The 23,426-nt window shown below is 36.4% G+C and overlaps 1 protein-coding gene across 8 annotated transcripts in view; it reads right to left on the minus strand.

Moving 5' to 3' along the window:
- The window catches only part of BBS9 (Bardet-Biedl syndrome 9), a 699,527-nt gene that overhangs the window by 376,881 nt on the left and 299,220 nt on the right, over positions 1-23,426 (minus strand). For all 8 annotated transcript variants that reach the window (XM_077120094.1, XM_077120102.1, XM_077120084.1 and 5 more), the window contains 2 exons: positions 7,546-7,727; positions 2,577-2,653 (listed from right to left, as the gene is read on the minus strand). In XM_077120094.1, the coding sequence (XP_076976209.1) occupies positions 2,577-2,653; positions 7,546-7,727 (259 nt within the window). The remainder of the gene's footprint in view (positions 1-2,576; positions 2,654-7,545; positions 7,728-23,426) is intronic.

Consider the following 23,426-nt stretch of genomic DNA (forward strand, 5'->3'; position numbering starts at 1 on the left):
TTCCAAATTTACTTAAACATTGAAACCAATTATTTCTATTCACTTGTACTCTATATTATATAGAGGAGGCCTCAATGTATTTCCCAGATAAACATTATGACATTCTTTTAGATACTTTTATTTTCAATTTGCCAAAGGTATGCTTTATTCTGATTAATAACATATATCTAAGACATGTAACTAATAATATAGACATTGAATGGCCTTAAACCTAAAAGATAAAATAAAAATAGGGGTATATTTTTTTACTAGTGTATATCATAAACTAATTCAATAAACATTCTTAAAGAATCAGCTGGGCTACCAAGAAGATTTAGACATGGTCCTACCTCTTAAAGAATTCACAGTATAATAAAATAAAACAAAGATTTCTTTATACCTTTTCACTTGTTTTTGAGTGTTAGATTGAAAGAAACAATGCTCACTCTGGAACAAAATAAGATCAAGTAGTAATATGTTTTCTAATAATACCCAGATGAATTCTCAGGGAACAATTAAGACCATAATGTCTCTATCCAACCAATTAATCGGATCCATTGTGCTCCAATTTAATCTATTTAGAATTTTTTTGCTAAGAAAATCTAAGCCACTTCTAAGAATGGGGATCACTATGGTATAATGGGCATCACCAGAATCAAGAGATAGGCAATTCATATTCTATGCATGGCTCCACAGAGAATTATATTTGAACTCTAATCCAGCTTCTTATTCAGGAAGATGAGATAGCATTGCTTGTCTCATCTATAAAAGATTCCATTCTAATATAAATTATATTTTTGAGATATGTACTTTCAAAGTAATGGTTCAAAATAAAAAATTTGCTCTAGTATTACATAAATTCCAGGAAATATTTTTTTCAATGTCCACAGATCTAGAAGAGAAACTAACATCTCCTGCTTCCTGCTCTTTTCAATCCATGCTCTAAACACCAAGATATTTCAAGGGCAGCAGTCTTTTGGGAACATAAAATTATAGCCAGAGAGAAATGGCTATAAGAAGGCTCCACCACCACCACCACCACTACATCATACCATTTTAGCCATGTAAATCACTGGACTAATGTTTTCCAGTGGGTTGAACACTACACTCTCAAGAAATCTCTTAAGAAGGAGAAACAGTAGGGTGGAGGAAAAGTGAAGCTGGAAAGAGACATCTGGTTGAGCGGAAACAGCACTCACTTTATCAGTAAGGAAATACATATTACAATATGGTACTGCAACATAAGGCCCTTTCCTTCAAAGACCAAAAGCTGTTAAAGGACAGAAAGGGAATTCCTCATTTCAAATAGTTTATGCTTAAGAGAACCTAGAAAAAATTACATAAGTTGCCCAAGGCAAGAAAATATGTATACATTTGTCAAAAATGTTCCACTCTGACTACACCTTTCAGATAGAGTGAGAAATGGTTCTGAATGGCCATTGTTTAAAACAGGGCCTCCTCTATGTGACTCAGCAGGGTATATGTCTGTTTTACATAGTCCAATTTTTTTTTTAACTGTACCCAATTTATTATGCTATGGCAATGGTAACATGATTTTTACCACAACTTGGGCTGGCTGTTTATACTTAAGACTAATCTTTGAAAACGCAAGACAACCACTTATTTTATCATGCTCTTTTGCCTAAATATTGAAGTCCTTTCCCAGACAGAATTTACATGATATGAACTCTAAATACAATAAAACCAGTGAATTCAATTACTTGCCTAAAGTGACCAACTTTGTGAGACATGCAGATAATAGAGTTTGCTGAAATTGCAGGCAATAACACACAACCAATCATAACAAGTGCTACAAAAGGATAAACAAGGAAATGAGGTGGCATAACCATCAACAGTGCCCATTCCATTCATCTTGTTTCTCAGTTTTATTCCTTCACTCATTGAATAAATATACATTGAGTGACAGACACTAAGAATATGACAGTTAACAAGACAAATAATGGGATGCAGGTGATGGTTATGATGATGATAATGTTGGAAGAAGTTAAATGCAATTGTACTATAATGATTAGAATCATTAATTATCATAACAATTCAACAATTGGGATTCTATTGTTACTCTTATTTTATAGATGAGAAAGTTGACACCAAGATAGTTAAATAGCTTGTTTTGAGTCACACATTTAGAAGTAAGGGAAAAAATAATTCCTAGAACAACTATCTACTCTTAAACCAACCCTACCACCTCCACCACAATGTATTTAAGAAGTAATTTACATGCACTGAGCTAAGCCTTTCATAAACGCTACCCCACTGACTCGAGACTCTGGTACTGAGAAAGTTAAAGAAACAAAAAGTACTAGAACAAGATAGTATCAGAAGAAGAGTAAGGACTCTTTTGTGGGTCCCTTCCCATTATTTGTATTCAACTCATAAACAAAAATCTTGCCAAAGGAGTTCTTTACTGGCATAAAGAGGCCAGAAATGTTTTTATCTAGAAAGAAGCAAAGCATAAATTTTGCTATCCTCCCTGAAATTTTATTTGAAGACCCAAAATTTAAATGGATACCTTTGATCCCAGTTCATCAGAGCCTACCACTATCACAAACCCCTTTAAAATCTGAAAACACACATACAGACACTGAATCAAAGTTAGGCAAAACCATGGCAGAAACGGTCAAGTCATCTTCTCTCTCAGTCATGGGCCAAACACCTGTAATTAGAAAAAAAAAAAAAAATTCAGTTAATCATAAAGAAAACCTGCTGTCTTTGGTTGTGTCAGGTTTATCTATATCATATGTGCTGGTTTGAAAGGATTATATACCCTAGAAAAGCCATGTTTTAATACTGATCCATCTTGTGCAAGCAGCTGGGTCTTTTAATCCTTAATCAGTACTATAGGTTGGAGACTTGATTCGACTATCTCCACAGAGATGTGGCTCAACCAATTGTGGGTATTAACCTCTGATTAGAAGGCGATGTGACGCCAACCATTCTAGGTAGTCTTGACTAGTTTACTGGAATCCTTTAAAAGACGAAGCATTTTGGAGAAAGCAAGAGAGCAACAAGAGAGCCACAAGAACCACAGAGCCTACACAGCCAGAGACCTTTGGAGATGAAGAAGAAAAACACCCCCAGGGGAGCTTCATGAAACAAGAAGCCTATAGGGAACCAGCACCATGTTCGCCATGTGCCTTTCCAGTTGAGAGAGAAATCCTGAACTTCATCGGCCTTCTTGAACATGGATGCTTTAGATTGGACATTTTCTAGCCTTGCTTTAATTATCACAGGCTTAGGACTGTAAACTTGCAATTTAATAAATTCCCCCTTTTAAAAGCCATTCTATTTCTGGTATATCGCATCCTGGATGCTAGCAGACTAGAACACCATATATCAACAAAATGATCCCACAGATATAAAGGTTGAAACAACAATACAGAATAGAAGCTTAATGCTAATTCTTTTCCTCAATAACCCTGTAAAGGAAAACGGTCCTTTTTCCCAAAAATATTAGCTAAGGCCTGACCCAGGGCCTGACCAGTCTTAAGGACTAAAGCCCTCTCCTTAACATTGGTAGAAGCCCAAAGTGGTGTAACTTCTTTGGAGGCAATTTGGTTATAACTTTAAAATATAAAATATACATATCCTATGACCTGACAATTCTACTCTCAAGAATTTATTCAATACTCACAGACATGCCCATGGAAGTTCACTGCAGCATTTTTGGTAGTTGTTAAAAAAAAAAAACTGAAAACAATAAAAATATTTATATATATCTATTAATAAGAAAATGGTTAAATAAATTATGGTATATCCACACTATGCAATGTTCCTAAGCTATAAAATAAGAGTGCTATCAATCTTTATACACTGATATGAAAAGAACTCCAAGATATACCTATTAAATTAAAAAAGCAATATATAGAACAATACATCTAGTATGTACATATTTGTATAAAACCAATGACATAAACATGAAAACTTTCTAGAAGAACCCACAAAAACTCTTGATGGGGTTACCTTTAAGAAGTAGCACTGTTCTGGGGTTGAAGGGAGATTCATTTTAGATTGTTTACCCTTTTGGTACTGTTTAAATTATTTTTACCACATGCATGTGTTGTTTTCAAAATTTTAATAATTCAAATACAGCATGACGAGATATTATGAATAAGTGAAAGAGATCCTAAATAAAAAGTACCAAATAACATTTATACACATACAAATGTATGTTCATATGACAGACAACTGACTGCTTACCAATAGCCATTCTTCCTTTTTCCCTCCTTGTTGGGGAAGAACCCTAATTTTGCGAAGGAATTGGCCTTCACTTTAGGGAAAGTCACCTCTCCCAGACCCCTGAAGAGAATCTCAATTAGTCAAATGCAGTCATGGTGATCCCATTCTCCTGACCACTCACTGCTTCAAGTATGAGCATTTGACTTAATCCTGGCAAATGCATCTTTAAGGGAAGGTGGGTGTGCAGGGCGGTGGCATATGCTCCGTGGAAGCTAATAACAAGGGAGACTGGGGAGAAACATCTTCTTCTTTCTTAGAAATCATGTCTGCACACAATGCCAGAAACTTGTGAATTCATCTTGTGACCCTAAGAAGAACTATTCACTAGACACTGAGGAGGGCTGCCTGAAAATATGGAAAAGACTTGGATGCTGCCACACGAATTGGCTGTCTCACAAAGTGAAGGATTACCTACCATTGCCATCAGGCACTCCTATCAATAATGGAAGATTCAGAATGGGAATTTCCATAACACAACTAAATAGAGTACAAAAGGCTGCTCATTGCCCTGCCAATAACAATTTTTCAATAATTCTTTACTAAAAGAACCCTAACTATATCCTGAGCAATACAGTGTTCAGCTGTAACACTTAATTTTGCAACTTGGAATGGCCAATGAGATGTGAGTGGAAGTTTTTCAAGGTGTGGCTTCTAGTAGAGTTTCTTAAAGGGGCTGACTAGGCTGCAGATGTGAAGGCAGGGACTCCAGAAGCCATCCTGGAACAAGAGATGGCCCTGAGAAAGAAGGATTCAGAGTCTTGATGACTGTGACACTACCAAACCAACTCTAGACTGTCCACCTCTGGACATCCTTTATATGAGAAAGGAATAAACCTCTCCGTTGTGTAAGCCAGCTTATTTGGATTTTCTACAGCTAAGTATAAGCCTAAATTATACAGCTAAACATAAGCCTAAATGACACATCTCCTAACAAGGCTGCCAAGTATAAATGCTTCCAGTTCAAAAGTTAGAGATAACTTTGTTATCCCAGATTATATTACAAATAAGAGTTTCATTTTTTAGTCCCATGTCTTACTGCTCTCTCTCCCTTCCTGGAGACACCCCTGTGGTTGGAGTCTATCACAATGCTGCATGTAGTCCTTCATTCCCACTACAAAATAGAGAACATGACCAGTCACCTAAATCGTAAAGAAAGTCCATCTCCAAAAGTACCTACCAGCAGACGTCATTGACTATGGGTAACAAAAATGCTAGGCAGGATTCACACTAATGAGTTGAAAGTGAGAAGCTTCAGAATCCATGAGGCATACAGAAATCACTATATTTTCATGCTCATAACATACATTCCTCATATAACTTACACATATAAAATCAGTTGCAAAAAACTTTTATTACAGTAGAAAATTTATACCATGTGTACAACAAAGCGCACTCATTAAATTGGCTTTAAATTCTGTTGCAACACTTGATTTGAAAAAAATAACTATAAGTACTGAACATAATTCAGAAGATAATTTTTTTCTCGAGTTAAAGCCACTGTTCTAAAAATAAGTGACATTTAAATGAATAATGAGAACATCAAAAAGCTCAGAGTTTTAACTTCTCACAATCTTCTCTAATGAAATAATTTGGTAATAATTAAATAGTTGTAACTATTTTAATAAACAAATGTACCACAGTTTTATTAGGGTATAAAATATTAATTTTCTTCCATATCTAGAAATAAAATATTTTTAAAGACTCTCTTTTTCAAAAGTTTCTCTTTGTTTCTTTTTCAGGAATAAAACCAATTAATGATAGAATGGAAGGGGCAGGGAACATTAACTGAAATTTGAGGTTATATAAATAATGAACTCTGCACCCAAGTCTGTGGATACATCCCTGGCTTAATTAGCAGTTATTTCAAGGATCAAGGTAATGACAAGTAAAACAGCCTAAAGCTTCTCACTCAAGGACATCACTATGGCCAACAAGAAATAACTTTTAGCTGTAAGGGATCTTCTGAGAAATTTAACACACAATTAAGTGGTAATCAAAATATTATTAGCACATTGTTATGGCAAGGACAAAATCTCAAGACACAAAATTTAGAGTGAAAAGTTACAAAAAACTTACTTTATTAACTCAGGAAAATTCATGTGTCATATACATGTGCCACTTTTACCCAGTTACATTTTTAAGTAATAAAATGAGAAATAATTTCATTAATCCCAGAAAAACTAGTATCAAAAATGGAAAATCTGTAAATTGCAATATGATCCATCAAATCTGAACAATTCTCTATTGACCACAGGAGTGATGACAACAAATGGGTTTTTAAGTAATTGGAGGTACTTAAAAGCTTCACTAGTTTACTTTCAAAACTTTGTAAAAGAATGTGTGAAGCCAAAGCAAAATATTTCCATTTTAATATTCATATTTTAAAAATACACTACCTAAGTTTCTCAGGATCAGACAAATATAATCTTGGTAATGTAGTCTTAAACATACATAAATCTAGTAAAGTGACTGGATCAGGATTAAGATCGACTACATTGCTTTGGTTGGCTTTTGAAGCTGAGCTTCTTTTATTATTCCACTTGTTTTAATATTTCTTTTATGCAAAAATAGTTCATATTTTTTCACACTAAAAAAATACTTTTACCTGACCCTGGAAAGGGAACTTAACATAATATTTTTCACTGTCCAACTCAAACTGCTGGATTGGTGTTTTGTTTCTTTTAATTTACAATAAAATTATACCCTTGTGAATCCCAAAGTAAGATAATATTGAGTTATTCAAAAGTCAGGAACTGAAAATATCATCAGTCTCTGAGTCATTAAAAATCACCACACCACAGGCTACACTCCATTTGGACGGCTAATTAACTATAAACAAATTATATCGCTAAACTGCAAGTGAATACATTTTTTTTTTTTTTTTGTGAATACATTTTTTGTAGCAAAGTGGTAATTCATATACTGCTTTGGTTTCTTTTTCAAGGAAGCAACTAAAAACTTCTCAGGAATATCAGAAGTCAAGAAATGATCATTCTAAACTTCAGTGCTCTTCTCAAGGTCTAAAAGTACTTGTTCCTTTCTTTAGAGTTTAAAGAAAAGCACTGGGTAGCACTATCCGTGCAACACATTCATGGAAGCATTATTTCAAATAGGACATATTTTTTAAAAACTATAACATATATACTAAGAGCTAATACATTGTGTGCTAAAGAGCAACAGTTTTTACAATGTGACTTGAACCCACAGTGGGAAATTTAACTAATATGTACAAACTTTATCCATATATAAGATCATTTGAATTTTATAATGAATACTGATAATAATAATAATAAGCTGCAAATAAGATACCTTGTGTTTTGTTAACATCTTTGATGATTTTCTGAAGTTCTTTCAATTCTATATCAAGTTCATCATAGTTTAATTCTCTAGATTCAACTTTTGGAGCTTGAAACAGAGAAGGGTCTGTCCCCAGGTATGAACACTGCAAGTGACCATCATCACTCAGGGTGACTAACACGCCCTTTAAATTGCTACAATGAAGAAAAGAAAATGAGACATAATTAAAATTTGAGGTGGATTTAGTTTTGACCAACAACACTTTTACTCAATTCATTTTCAACATACCATTAAGAAAATCACTACATATCTATTTCTAAAGCTTTACTTCAAAGACTCAACTCAAATGTTTCAAACAATGTATATTTACAGAAGTACGCCCAATGCTAAGATTCATTACGGGAGGAAAAAAAACTTTAATTATTATAATAGCTGCCACTTACTGGGACCTGACTACAGGGTAAATAATACTCTAAGAGTTTCTCAAGTACTTTAACATTTAATCCTCACTCCAGCTACGACTAGGTGATTCATAATACACTTACAGAACTGCAATGGATCAAGAGATAGGGCTGGGCTGCTGACTGCATTAAAACTGGGGTGAGGCACATAAGTTAAACATGGGAAGATCCAAGGGACAGAATGGTACAGACAGTTAGTGGGGAAGGCCTGGCAGGTCCTGAAGAAAACTGTGCCACCTGCTCTCTCTTCATCCTTTTCCCTCTCTCTACACTTGGTACTCAAGTTTGCCCTCTTTTCCCAGGATCGCCCAGCATTGATTCATTTACACATTATCCTACTCAAGCTCCTATTTGTTCTCTATTTCCCTTCACTCTAAGACAGAAGTATGCACTATTCCTGCATAATAGCTCTTTCTCCATCTTCCTCCCCAGCTTACTCAGAAGAAAAAAAAAATCCAACACGATCATAAATTATTTTGTGATGATAACACAGATACATAATGGATTTGTTTCTTCAGTTATTATTTGTTTGTTTTTCTAGTGGCCTATGATTTTTAAAAAAGTTTTCTATGTCTATTCTAATGATTAAATATTAATCAGAAATGATAGAAAATTGTGAGAGAAAAAATATGAAAAAAAAATGGCGCTATTCATCTGAAGAAAAGGGTATACAAGAAGGAAAAAGAATTTTTAAATCTCCTCAGCTCTGGGTCATGGCAAGTGATAAACTCATCGATCTTAAAGCCCAACTTGGTAGAGTGTAGAGAAGATACCACTGTCGTTCAATCTTCCTGCAGGGTGGCTACCGCCATCCACTTTACCATGTGCCTCAAACACAACATTCCTACGCACACCTTCTCCAGGCCTTAGGCCTGTCAGCACCATGTAACCCTGTAGTGTGGTTTCAAAAAAACAAAAACTAGACTGAGACCACTGATTCGACAGCTAACGGACGAGAGTAGGAGTCAAAGACTTGAGTTCTAGCTCTGACCCCCTCCCTTGATTGCTGAGTCAAATTGGAAAACTTTGTAAATGTTATCTCTAAAATAAGGTAAGACTAGTTAATTCTCAAAGATGCTTATGTTTTATGAGTTAGTTCTGTCATCCAGCTCTGAAAACAAATATTCCCAAACTGAGATTATTTTCTTGAAATAAGGTGTGAAAAGCAACTCCATGGACCCTCTGGGCTTGACCCTTTCTTTGCAGGCAACTGAAGGCACCTATGGCTAAAGAAATCCTAACTCCTAGCTCTAACTAGCCCATTTCTAGAGTGTAAACCTTCCCATATGAGTTGTAAGAATGGACTTTTTCTCTCAGCCTTTTCAAGATCTGAGAACCCAATGAGACCTCAGGAAACTCTAGGGACTAAAAGGCAAATCTTTGGCTGGTTTCTCAAAGAATGCGGGAGTCTTCAGTTCTCTGAATCCATTTCATCTTCACCCTTTCAATGGTCTTTTCACATTATAAGAAAGGTAGCAGGACCATATACAAGTATCCCTTACCATCCAAATTTATTTGATCTTTCAGTTGTGGTAGCTTGTTATCGAATTAGTCTTGTTCCTCTGTTTTAGACAGCAAATAACAAAAATTTAGATATGTGAAATTCATGTTTCTGAGTTCAGATAGAGTTATGATTGTGGGGACATAAGTATTTTTTCTGACTCACAAAAACTCTTTACAGGTGCTTGAGATATTGAAACAGAAAAGGAAAGAACTGGGGTTTTCTTGCTGAAAGTATTCGCCAAATGACACCAGAATTTATTGACAGTTAATGTAATTTTAAAACTCAAACAAGTTACTTTTTTCATATTGATGATATGAGAGACACTGAATAGGTAAAATGGTAGAAATTTAGACTGTATATGAATTCATTTAAAATCATATAATTTGGAGCTTCCTGGAAGATGGCGGCTTAGTAAGACGCGCGGATCTTAGTTTCTTCTCCAGGGCAGCTACTAGGGGACTAGAAACGATACAGAAAGCACCCAAAGCCACAACAGAGATAAAAAAGACAGCGTACCCCATCCTGGAACGGCTGGCTGGCTGAGAGAAGCAGCTCGGGTGAGATCGCCGAGGCGCGCGGGCCTTACCGGGCGGGGTGGCAAGCGGCCGGAGTTACTCCCTTCCCCCTTCCCGGGCCGGCTGGGAGAACTGGAGAGGCGGTCCCCTGAAACCAAGGCGGCTGGCGCCCACACCACACGCAGCCCCCCAGACCAACTGAGAGAATTGGATCGGAAATCCCTAGGCCGTGGAGAACGGTGACGGGTGGGGGAGGCCCCTTCCAAACCCGTGACTCCCGGGGAACGTGCATTCTCCCGGGCGGGCCGCTGCCGCTGGGGCCCTCTCGCCACGCTTGTCGCCCAGGGCCGACTAGGAAATTCGGACGGGCTCTTTCCCGGGCTGCGGCGACCAGCAACCCTACCTGCGTTCGGACCCTGGGCCGGCTCAAGCCGCTTCGGCTAGCGAACCCCCCGGACGGCGAGAGTTTTCCAAAGTTTAAGGTCCCACAGCACCTTTTACTGGTGGGACCCGCAGACAAACGTGTACCACGAGCGCCACCTACTGGGCAGGATAAGAAAAACAGAACCCAGAGATTTCACAGGAAAATCTTCCAAACTTTTGGATCCAATACCCAGGGAAATCTGTCTAAACGCGCAGACGCCAACAGAAGATAACGGATCACGCTCAAATAATTGAAAATATGGCCCAGTCAAAGGAACAAACCAATAGTTCAAATGAGATACAGGAGCTGAGACAACTAATGCTAAATATACGAACAGAAATGGAAAACCTCTTCAAAAACGAAATCGATAAATTGAGGGAGGACATGAAGAAGACATGGGCTGAACATAAAGAAGAAATAGAAAAACTGAAAAAACAAATCACAGAACTTATGGAAGTGAAGGACAAAGTAGAAAAGATAGAAAAAACAATGGATACTTACAATGATAGATTCAAAGAGACAGAAGATAGAATTAGTGATTTGGAGGATGGAACATCTGAATTCCAAAAAGAAACAGAAACTATCGGGAAAAGAATGGAAAAATTTGAACAGGGTATCAGGGAACTCAAGGACAATATGAACCGCACAAATATACGTGCTGTGGGTGTCCCAGAAGGAGAAGAGAAGGGAAAAGGAGGAGAAAAACTAATGGAAGAAATTTTCACTGAAAATTTCCCAACTCTTATGAAAGATCTAAAATTACAGATCCAAGAAGTGCAGCATACCCCAAAGAGATTAGACCCAAATAGGCGCTCTTCAAGACACTTACTAGTTAGAATGTCAGAGGTCAAAGAGAAAGAGAGGATCTTGAAAGCAGCAAGAGAAAAGTAATCCATCACATACAAGGGAAACCCAATAAGACTATGTCTAGATTTCTCAGCAGAAACCATGGAAGCTAGAAGACAGTGGGATGATATATTTAAATTACTAAAAGAGAAAAACTGCCAACCAAGACTCCTATATCCAGCAAAATTGTCCTTCAAAAATGAGGGAGAAATTAAAAAAATTCTCAGACAAAAAGTCACTGAGAGAATTTGTGACCAAGAGACCAGCTCTGCAAGAAATACTAAAGGGAGCACTAGAGTCAGATACGAAAAGACAGAAGAGAGAGGTATGGAGAAGAGTGTAGAAAGAAGGAAAGTCAGATATGATATATATAATACAAAAGGCAAAATGGCAGAGAAAAATATTATCCAAACAGTAATAACACTAAATGTTAATGGACTGAATTCCCCAATCAAAAGACATAGACTGGCAGAATGGATTAAAAAACAGGATCCTTCTATATGCTGTCTACAGGAAACACATCTTAGACCCAAAGATAAACATAGGTTGAAAGTGAAAGGTTGGGAAAAGATATTTCATGCAAATAACAACCAGAAAAGAGCAGGAGTGGCTATACTAATATCCAACAAGTTAGACTTCAAATGTAAAACAGTTAAAAGAGACAAAGAAGGACACTATATACTAATAAAAGGAACAATTAAACAAGAAGACATAACAATCATAAATATTTATGCACCGAACCAGAATGCCCCAAAATACGTGAGGAATACACTGCAAACACTGAAAAGGGAAATAGACACAAATACCATAATAGTTGGAGACTTCAATTCCCCACTCTCATCAATGGACAGAACATCTAGACAGAGGATCAATAAGGAAATAGAGAATCTGAATATTACTATAAAGGAGCTAGACTTAACAGACATTTATAGGACATTACATCCCACAACAGCAGGATACACCTTTTTCTCAAGTGCTCATGGATCATTCTCAAAGATAGACCATATGCTGGGTCACAAAGCAAGTCTTAACAAATTTAAAAAGATTGAAATCATACACAACACTTTCTTGGATCATAAAGGAATGAAGTTGGAAATCAATAAGAGGCGGAATGCCAGAAAATTCACAAATACGTGGAGGCTCAACAACACACTGTTAAACAACGAGTGGGTCAAAGAAGAAATTGCAAGAGAAATTAGTAAATACCTCGAGGCAAATGAAAATGAAAACACGACATATCAAAACTTATGGGATGCAGCAAAGGCAGTGCTAAGAGGGAAATTTATTGCCCTAAATGCCTATATCAGAAAAGAAAAAAAGGCAAAAATGCAGGAATTAACTGTTCAATTGGAAGAACTGGAGAAAGAACAGCAAACTAATCCCAAAGCAAGCAAAAGGAAAGAAATAACAAAGATCAGAGCAGAAATAAATGAAATTGAAAATATGAAAACAGTAGAGAAAATCAATAAGACCAGAAGTTGGTTCTATGAGAAAATCAATAAGATTGATGGGCCCCTATCAAGATTGACAAAAAGAAGAAGAGAGAGGATGCAAATAAATAAGATCAGAAATGGAAGAGGAGACATAACCACTGACCTCACAGAAATAAAGGAGGTAATAACAGGACACTATGAACAACTTTACGCTAATAAATACAACAATTTAGATGAAATGGACGGGTTCCTGGAAAGACATGAACAACCAACTTTGACTCAAGCAGACATAGATGACCTCAACAAACCAATCACAAGTAAAGAAATTGAATTAGTCATTCAAAAGCTTCCTAAAAAGAAAAGTCCAGGACCAGATGGCTTCATATGTGAATTCTACCAAACGTTCCAGAAAGAATTAGTACCAATTCTCCTCAAACTCTTCAAAAAAATCGAAGTGGAGGGAAAACTGCCTAATTCATTCTATGAAGCCAACATCACCCTCATACCAAAACCTGGCAAAGATATTACAAAAAAAGAAAACTACAGACCAATCTCTCTAATGAATACAGATGCAAAAATCCTCAATAAAATTCTAGCAAATCGTATCCAACAACACATTAAGAGAATTATACATCATGACCAAGTAGGATTCATCCCAGGTATGCAAGGATGGTTCAACATAAGAAAATCAATTAATGTAATACACCATATCAACAAATCAAAGCAGAAAAATCACATGATCATCTCAATTGATGCAGAGAAGGCATTCGACAAGATTCAACATCCTTTCCTGTTGAAAACACTTCAAAAGATAGGAATACAAGGGAACTTCCTTAAAATGATAGAGGGAATATATGAAAAACCCACAGCTAATATCATCCTCAATGGGGAAAAATTGAAAACTTTCCCCCTAAGATCAGGAACAAGACAAGGATGTCCACTATCACCACTATTATTCAACATTGTGTTGGAGGTTCTAGCCAGAGCAATTAGACAAGAAAAAGAAATACAAGGCATCAAAATTGGAAAGGAAGAAGTAAAACTATCACTGTTTGCAGACGATATGATATTATACGTCGAAAACCCGGAAAAATCCACAACAAAACTACTAGAGCTAATAAATGAGTACAGCAAAGTAGCAGGTTACAAGATCAACATTCAAAAATCTGTAGCATTTCTATACACTAGTAATGAACAAGCTGAGGGGGAAATCAAGAAACGAATCCCATTTACAATTGCAACTAAAAGAATAAAATACCTAGGAATAAATTTAACTAAAGAGACAAAAAACCTATATAAAGAAAACTACAAAAAACTGCTAAAAGAAATCACAGAAGACCTAAATAGATGGAAGGGCATACCGTGTTCATGGATTGGAAGACTAAATATAGTTAAGATGTCAATCCTACCTAAATTGATTCACAGATTCAATGCAATACCAATCAAAATCCCAAAAACTTATTTTTCAGAAATAGAAAAACCAGTAAACAAATTTATCTGGAAGGGCAGGGTGCCCCGAATTGCTAAAAACATCTTGAGGAAAAGGGACGAAGCTGGAGGTCTCGCGCTGCCTGACTTTAAGGCATATTATGAAGCCACAGTGGTCAAAACAGCATGGTATTGGCATAAAGATAGATATATCGACCAATGGAATCGAAGAGAGTGCTCAGATATAGACCCTCTCATCTATGGACATTTGATCTTTGATAAGGCAGTCAAGCCAACTCACCTGGGACAGAGCAGTCTCTTCAATAAATGGTGTCTAGAGAACTGGATATCCATATGCAAAAGAATGAAAGAAGACCCATCTCTCACACCCTATACAAAAGTTAACTCAAAATGGATCAAAGATCTAAACATTAGGTCTAAGACCATAAAACAGTTAGAGGAAAATGTTGGGAGATATCTTATGGATCTTACAACTGGAGGCGGTTTTATGGACCTTAAACCTAAAGCAAGAGCACTGAAGAAGGAAATAAATAAATGGGAACTCCTCAAATTAAACACTTTTGTGCATCAAAGAACTTCATCAAGAAAGTAGAAAGACAGCCTTCACAATGGGAGACAATATTTGGAAATGACATATCAGATAAAGGTCTAGTATCCAGAATTTATAAAGAGATTGTTCAACTCAACAACAACAAAAAGACAGCCAACCCAATTACAAAATGGGAAAAAGACTTGAACAGACACCTATCAGAAGAGGAAATACAAATGGCCAAAAGGCACATGAAGAGATGCTCAATGTCCCTGGCCATTAGAGAAATGCAAATCAAAACCACAATGAGATATCATCTCACACCCACCAGAATGGCCACTATCAACAAAACAGAAAATGACAAGTGCTGGAGAGGATGCGGAGAAAGAGGCACACTTATCCACTGTTGGTGGGAATGTCAAATGGTGCAACCACTGTGGAAGGCAGTTTGGCGGTTCCTCAAAAAGCTGAATATAGAATTGCCATACGACCCAGCAATACCATTGCTGGGAATCTACTCAAAGGACTTAAGGGCAAAGACACAAACGGACATTTGCACACCAATGTTTATAGCAGCGTTATTTACAATTGCAAAGAGATGGAAACAGCCGAAATCTCCATCAACAGAAGAGTGGCTAAACAAACTGTGGTATATACATACGATGGAATACTACGCAGCTTTAAGACAGGATAAACTTATGAAGCATGTAATAACATGGATGGACCTAGAGAACATTATGCTGAGTGAGTCTAGCCAAAAACTAAAGGACAAATACTGTATGGTCCCACTGATGTGAACAGACATTCGAGAATAAATTTGGAATATGTCCTTGATAACAGAGTCCAGCAGGAGGTAGAAACAAGGTAAGATAATGGCCAATTGGAGTTGAAGGGATACAGACGGTATAACAGGACTAGATACAAAAACTCAAAAATGGACAGCACAATAATACCTAATTGTAAAGTAATCATGTTAAAACACTGAATGAAGCTGCATCTGAGATATAGGTTTTTGTTTTGTTTTGTTTTGTTTTGATTTTACTATTATTACTTTTATTTTTTTCTCTATATTAACATTCTATATCTTTTTTGGTTATGTTGCTAGTTCTTCTAAACCAATGCATATGTACTAAGAAATGATGATCATGCATCTATGTGATGATGTTAAGAATTAATGATTGCATATGTAGAATGGTATGATCTCTAAATGTTGGGTTAATTTCTTTTTTTCCGTTAATTAAAAAAAAAAAAAGAGAGAGAAGGGATAATTGGAGCTGAAGGGATACAGACTGTACAACGGGACTGGATATAAAAACTCAGAAATGGACAGCACAATACTACCCAATTGTAATGCAATTATGTTAAAACACTGAATGAAGCTGCATGTGAGGTATAGGTTTTTTGTTTTTGTTTTTGTTTTTGTTTTTTCTTTCTATTGTTTTAATTCTTATTCTGTTGTCTTTTTATTTCTTTTTCTAAATCGATGCAGATGTACTAAGAAATGATGAATATGCAACTATGTGATGTTATTAAGAATTACTGATTGTACATGTAGATTGGAATGATTTCTAATTGTTTTGTTAATTCTTTTTTTAATTAATAAAAAAAAATCATAATTTATTTCACAGGAGTACTAAAATCAGCTCAAAAATTATAATAAATCAGTAGAATTTCCATCTAAAACACATGCTGGAAAAAGGACTCTAACTCAGGACTTAAATAAATAATGTCATCACTTGGCATCTTAATGCAAATTTTAATATATAAATATTGCTCTAAAGTTAAATCCTCTTTAAGTATAAGAAAGAAAAGAAATGCACAATTTACCAAGATTGTTACAAAGTCTTTCTACTTAAAGAAAATCTTATGTAACAATATTTTCCATAAAAGTTAATGTGTAATGTTCTGTGAATGATGGAATTTTATTCTAGAAGGACCCATCAATTAAATCTGGCATTGTGTATCTTACTGCTCCCATCTTTAGAGTTAACATTGCCAAAATTAAGCTCTCTGGGTTATTACCGAGTCCTTGAACCACATCAGAATAATGTCCTTTATGAAGAATCAAGGTCAAAGATGTTATATTCCTAGACACAAAATTACTTTGTGATTTTAGCAATGGAGCATGAAATCAAACAATAGAGTTTGCTCAGGAATTTGAAAATAATTGTTTCATCACTTAGTAAACAGATCCCTGTCTCAACAATACATTAAACAAAATTCCAGATATTTTTAAAAAGTCAAATTTTAAAATATGAAACTACAAAAATATTTATCTGCCTTTCAAATAGTAAGAACTTTTGCAGGAAGAAAGCAATAATGAAAAAACTACAAAGGAAAGGATCTCTAAATTAAACCACATAACAATCTTCAACTTATTATTTGCTTAAGAAAACACCACAGTACAAAGAACAAAAGGGAATAAAATGGGAAAAACATTAGCAGTCAATATAAAATGCATGATTTTAATTTGAGTTACATGAAATTGCTGATAATCAACTGTTTTTAAACTATAAAAACAATTTTATATGTTTAATTTAACCTGTAAAGATTCTTATAACCAGAAAAAGGTCAAAGGACATGTACAGATAATTCACACACATAAATAATACAGTCAATATGCACATGAAAAAAATTTCAAAATCACTAGAAATCAAAGAAATGGATACATTTTTTAAATATTTGAAAAAATATCAAATTTTTTAACACCTCAAGTCAGCAAAAATTTGACTTTAACAATAAGTACCTTTATTAGAGAAGGTGCAGATAGGAACTCTCATATACTTTTGGTGGAAATGTAAATTGGTTAAAATCCTTTTGGACCATATTTTAGAAATATATATCAAATGTCTTAAAAATGCCTTTTCCCCAGTAATCTACTCTACAGTTATTTAGGAAATTTGGAAGCAATCCAAATGACAAGAAAAGGAGAAAATATTAAAATGACATGTCCTGGTATATCTATAATAATAGAATCTTTACTAACCAATAAAAATCATGATTACAAGTTATTTTTATTATGTTTAATAGGTATAAAATATGATATGAGGGAATATAAATATGTGGATATACATATACATACATACACACACACACACACACACACACATACACACATATATACATATATTCCATTTTCCATCCCTAGAGACTGAATTTGAATCAGCAGCTTAGAGGTCAAACAATCTATGGAATTCAAAACTTTTAACTATTTTCCTTTTTCTGACAAGGCCAGTCTATGAAATGCGTAACTTGAATGTAAAGTACAGCTCACAATGGATAGAAAATACAATTTCTTTTGTTTTTTATTACAATAAAACAAATGAATAATTTTAAAAATAAATTTAAAAAGCATGCACTGAATTTAATGATTTCTTTGTATCATAGCCCAGTTACATTTTATTCAAAATAGCAACATTTTAAGTTATTAAATTGCCAAAATCTCCTTATTACTATATATAGATATTGAAGAAATTTTAAAACTTTAATACTATTTATCACACCAAATTTTTAGTCTACCTCAGAAAGAAGCACATTGGATAAAGTCACTGTGTCGGTTTAAAAGGATTTGTATACTCTAGAAAAACCACGCTCTAACCCTAATCCAATTTTGTGGAAGCAGCCATTTCTTTAATCCTTCTTCGACAATGTGGGCTGGAATCTTTTGATTAGATTATCTCCATGGAGATGTGACACACCCAATTGTGGGTATTAACTTTTTGATTACATGGAGATATGACTCCACCCATTCCAGGTGGGTCTTTTTACTGGAATCCTTTAAAAGAGGAAGCATTTTAAAGAGCCACAAGAGTGCACGAGAAACACAAGAGCCCACAAGAGTGCACGAGAAACACAAGAGTCCAGAGATCTTTGGAGATGAATGAAAATGCCCCCTGGGGGAGCTTCATGAAACAAGAAGCCTGGAGAGAAAGATAGCAGATGTTGCCATGTTCACCATGTGCCCTTACACTTGAGAGAGAAACCTTGAACTTCATTGACCTTTCCTGAGCAAAGGTAGCCTCTTCTTGGTGCCTTAATTTGGACATTTCTATAGCCTTGCTTTAACTGGATGTTTTCACGGCCTTAGAGCTACAAACTTGTAACTTACTAAATTGTCCTTTTGAAAAGTCATTCCATTTCTGATATACTGCATTCCGGCTGCTAGCAAACTAGAACAGGGACTTTCCTTTAAGCACAGTCAAGCAAAATCAGTGCATATATTGATTATTTAGTCCCAGTACAATGGGATGGGAACATGAATACTTGAATATATTTGGAAGCAGCCCATCATTATTCATCTAAAATGCATTTATTGAACATCTACCATAAGGCAGAAGCTACAAAAGCAAATAAGATGGTGCTCATCAAATAAATAGAATAACTCATTTTTTAAAAAACTTGCAATTGCAATATAATGTGGCAGATACTATAGCATGGGTAGGAAGATAGTACAATGACCCTGCAGGAGAAAGCAGAGCAGCTTCACAGAGCAAAGGACTTGGAAGCTGGATCTTGACCTAGAAACATATCTTCAAAGTTGGAAAATAACAGACAGAGAACTCCAACTGCACTGAAGTCATTCAATCTCACGACTTTCAATACCATCTTTCTGCTGGCTCCCATGTTTGTATCTCCTGCTAGATTTTTCTCCCTAAGTCCAGATGTCTATACCCAGCTGCCTACTTGATATCTTCACTTGGAAGTTCCAATGGTCATCAAAAGCTCAACATGGCTACAAATGAATGCCTGATTTTGACCCCCACCCATATCTACACTCCAACCCATATCTACCTGCCAATAGCTGCTCTAATATACTGGAGACTAAAAGAAATATCAGTGTAATGATTCAGCACAATCATACTCATTTGTAAACTCTACCTTCTCTGTATAACTCCACCATCACCTTTTATCTTTCTATCCCACTCTTTAGGGATATTTGGGCTATGCCCATTCTAACATTTTCATGTTGGAAGGAGCTGTCAATAATATGGGGGAGGGAGATAGAACTAGCTGATGTTCTGGAAAGGCTGGTACCTCTAAGTTTCAGGACTTATCTGGTCCAAGGACCCATGTGGAGGTTGTAGGTCTAGCTGTATTTTAGCAGCTCAGCCAGAGGGTCTGCATTGAGAGGAGGGGGAGGGGAGTTGTTCTAGTTTGCTAGCTGACGGAATGCAATATACCAGAAACAGAATGGCTTTTAAAAAGGGCAATTAAATAAGTTGCTAGTTTACAGTTCTAAAGCTGAGAAAATGTCCCAATTAAAACAAGTCTATAGAAATGTCCAATCTAAGGTATCAAGGGAAAGATACCTTGGTTCAAGAAGGCCAATGAAGCTCAGGGTTTCTCCCTCAAGTGGAAATGTACATGGCAAACATGGTCAGATTTTCTCTCTCATCTGGAAAAGCATATGACAAACACAGTCAGGGTTTCTCTCTCAGCTGGAAAGGTACATGGAGAACACAGTATCATCTACTAGCTTCCTCACCAGCAACCCGGGAGGGATTTTCCTTCTTTGTCTCCAAAAGTCACTGGCTGGTGGACTCTTTGCATCATGGTGCTGTGGTGTTCTCTGCTCTCTCAGGTTCTCTTTCTTTCTTCAAAGTGTTTCCTTTTTTATAGAATTCCAGTAAAGTAATCAAGACCCACCTAGAATGGGTGGAGACATGTCTCTACCTAATCCAGTTTAACAACCACTCTTGATTGAGTCACATCTCCAGGGAGATGACCTAATTAAAATTTCAAACATGCAATACTGAATAGGGATTAGAAGAAACCATTGCTCCCACAAGGCTGATTAGGATTAAAACATGGATTTTCTAGGGTATATAAACCTTTCCAGACTAACACATTCCATCCTCTGGACCCTAAAAAAGACATGTTTTCCCCACATACAAAATTCATTCTATAACAATATCAGAGGACTTTAAACCACTCTAGGAACATTTCAAATACAAGATTAATACAAGATTAAAATCAGTACAAAGTCTCATCAAAGTTAGTTACAGCCATGGACAGTCATAAGGCAAAATTCTCTTCGGTTCTGGACCTGTAAAACTCAAAACAAGTTATTTGCTGCCAAACATACAAAGGAGGAACATTCATAGGATACATATACCCATTTCCATAGGGAGGAAGGAACACAGGGGTCACTAGACCCATATAGTTTTGAAAACCCGCAGGTCAAAGTCCATTAGATTTCAAAGTCTAAGAGTCACTTACCTTCAAGGCTTTTGAAAGCAGCAGTCCCACCCTTTTCAAGAGCATACATAGAGGCCTGCCTTTCTCTGAATGCAACCTAGGGGGACATTGGGGAGACTAACTTTTTCTTGGCTCCACCCTCTCCAAGAATGGGGGCTACACCTGGGGCTCTGCCATCTCTGGGCAAAGCTTAACCCCTCCATGTGGTGGCAGCCAGGCAGGCTCTCCCTAAACCCCAAGGTTCGTGTTTCACCCTCTCCAAGGCCTGAGGCAGCAGGACTCTTCTGCTGTAGCAAGGTAGAAGGCCTATCCCCTGCCTTTGGGGCCAACTCACCCTCTCCATGTGCTTGGGTGGGTCCGTTCTCCTGGCCCAAGGCTTCCTGGCTTCAGACCCCTGCTTCAATAGTTTTGCCTCTGAAGTTATTTTTCCTCCAATATGTCCTTTCTCTGTCCCTCTCAGTCCCAACTGACAGAGGTTTTCTTTATACAGATCTTGCAACACTCTTGTTGGCTTTCTATGTAGTAGCCTCAGATCATGCCCATCAGATATAAGGAGTTTCCATAAATCCTTCCTGGATAACTCCAGGCCCAATCCTGGCTTTCTCTGAAATGGATGACTGGGTCCACATTTGGCCAAATCCTCAAGACCACTCTCTGGCATCTTCCCTCTTGGAAGCCCAGAATTTTCCAGAACATCAATTTTTGGTTTCTTTGTACCCAAGAAGTCAGTTCTCAGCTTATCTCTTCCTGTCGCATTTCAAGCTGTGAGGAGAAACCAGGCTGTACTTTCCATATTTAATTTGGAGATCTCTTCTGCTAAATATCCAAGTTCATGGCTTTTAATATCTACCTTCCAGCCAAAGCCACTAATCAATTTTGCCAGATTATCTGTTATTTTAAAACAAGGATCACCCTCCTTCCAATTTGCAATAACATTTCTGTCTAAGGCCTTATAAATAGTAAATTTAGAGTTCACATTTCTACCAACAGTCTCCTCAAAGCATTCTAGGCCTTCTCTATGAAGCTCCTCATAAGTCTTCCAAAATCTTCCCCTTATCCATATAAAAAGCCATTCCAATATGTTTGGTATTTACAAACCACAGTAGCACTGCATTCCTAGTACCAAAATCTGTTCTAGCTTTGCTAGCTGCTGGAATGCAATATACCAGAAATGGAATGGCTTTAAAAAAGGGGAATTTAATAAGTTTCAAGTTAACAGTTTTTAGGCTGTGAAAATGTACCAATTAAAGCAAATCTATAGAAATGTCTAAGGCATCCAGGGAGAGAAACTTTCATTCAAGAAGGCCAATGAGGTTCAGGGTTTCTCTCTCAAGTGGAAAGGCACATGGTGAACATGGTCAGAGTTTCTCTTTCATCTGGAAAGGCATGTGGCAAACACAGTCAGGGTTTCTCTTTCAGCTGGAAGGGAACATGGTGAACATGGCATCATCTGCTAGCTCTCTCTCCTGGCTTCCTGTTTCATGAAGCTCTCCAGGAAGCATTTTTCTTCTTTGTCTCCAAAGGTCACTGGCTGGAAGACTCTCTACTTCTTGTGGCTATGTTGTTCTGTTCTGCTCTCTCTGAGTCTCCTTTTCTCCAGAATGTTTTCTCTTTTATAGGATTCCGGTAAACTAATCAAAACCCACCTGGAATGTGTGGAGACACATCTCCATGTAATCCAGCTTAACAACTACTCTTGATTGAGTCACATCTTCAGGGAGATGATCTAATTAAAGTTTCAAACATACAGCACTGAATAGGGATTAGAATAAATGGCTGCCTTTATAAAATGGAATTAGGATTAAAACATGGCTTTTTAGGGTATATACATCCTTTCAAACTGGCAAAATAACAGTAAAAAATAAATAATTTAAAAGTCTGGCAGATTATATAAAAAGCAAGAACTATTTATATGCTGTCTACAAGAGACTCACATGAGACCCAAAGACAAAGATAGGCTGAAAGTGAAAGGTTGGAAAAAGATGTTTCATACAAATAATAAATAGAAAAGAATGAGAGTAGCTATACTGATATTAGGTAAATTAGACTTCAAACATAAAACTGGAAAAAGTGACAAAGAAGGGCACTATGTACTAATAAAATGGGCATTTCCTTAAGAAGACATAATAATTGTAAATCTGTATGCACTGAGGCAGAGTCCCTAAATGCATGAGGCAAACATTGACAAAACTGAAGGAAGAAGTAGACACCTCTACAATAATATTTGGAGACACAATAAACCACTTCCATCAATGGATAAAACATCTAGCCAGAGGACCAATAAGGAAACAGAGATCTTGAATAATATGATAAATGAACTAGTCTTAACAGCATTTGAGGTACACTGCACCCCACAACAGCATTTCTCAAGTACTTTCTCAAGTACTCATGGATCACTCTCCAGGATATACCACATGTTGGGTCACAAATAAATTTTAAAAGACCAAAATTATACAAAACACTTTTTTGGATCATAATGGAATGAAGTTGGAAATAAATAACAGGTGAAAGGCTAGAAAAATTCACAAACATAT

Source organism: Tamandua tetradactyla, chromosome 1 (genome assembly GCF_023851605.1).
Source record: "Tamandua tetradactyla isolate mTamTet1 chromosome 1, mTamTet1.pri, whole genome shotgun sequence".
NCBI classification, from domain to species: Eukaryota; Metazoa; Chordata; class Mammalia; order Pilosa; family Myrmecophagidae; genus Tamandua; species Tamandua tetradactyla.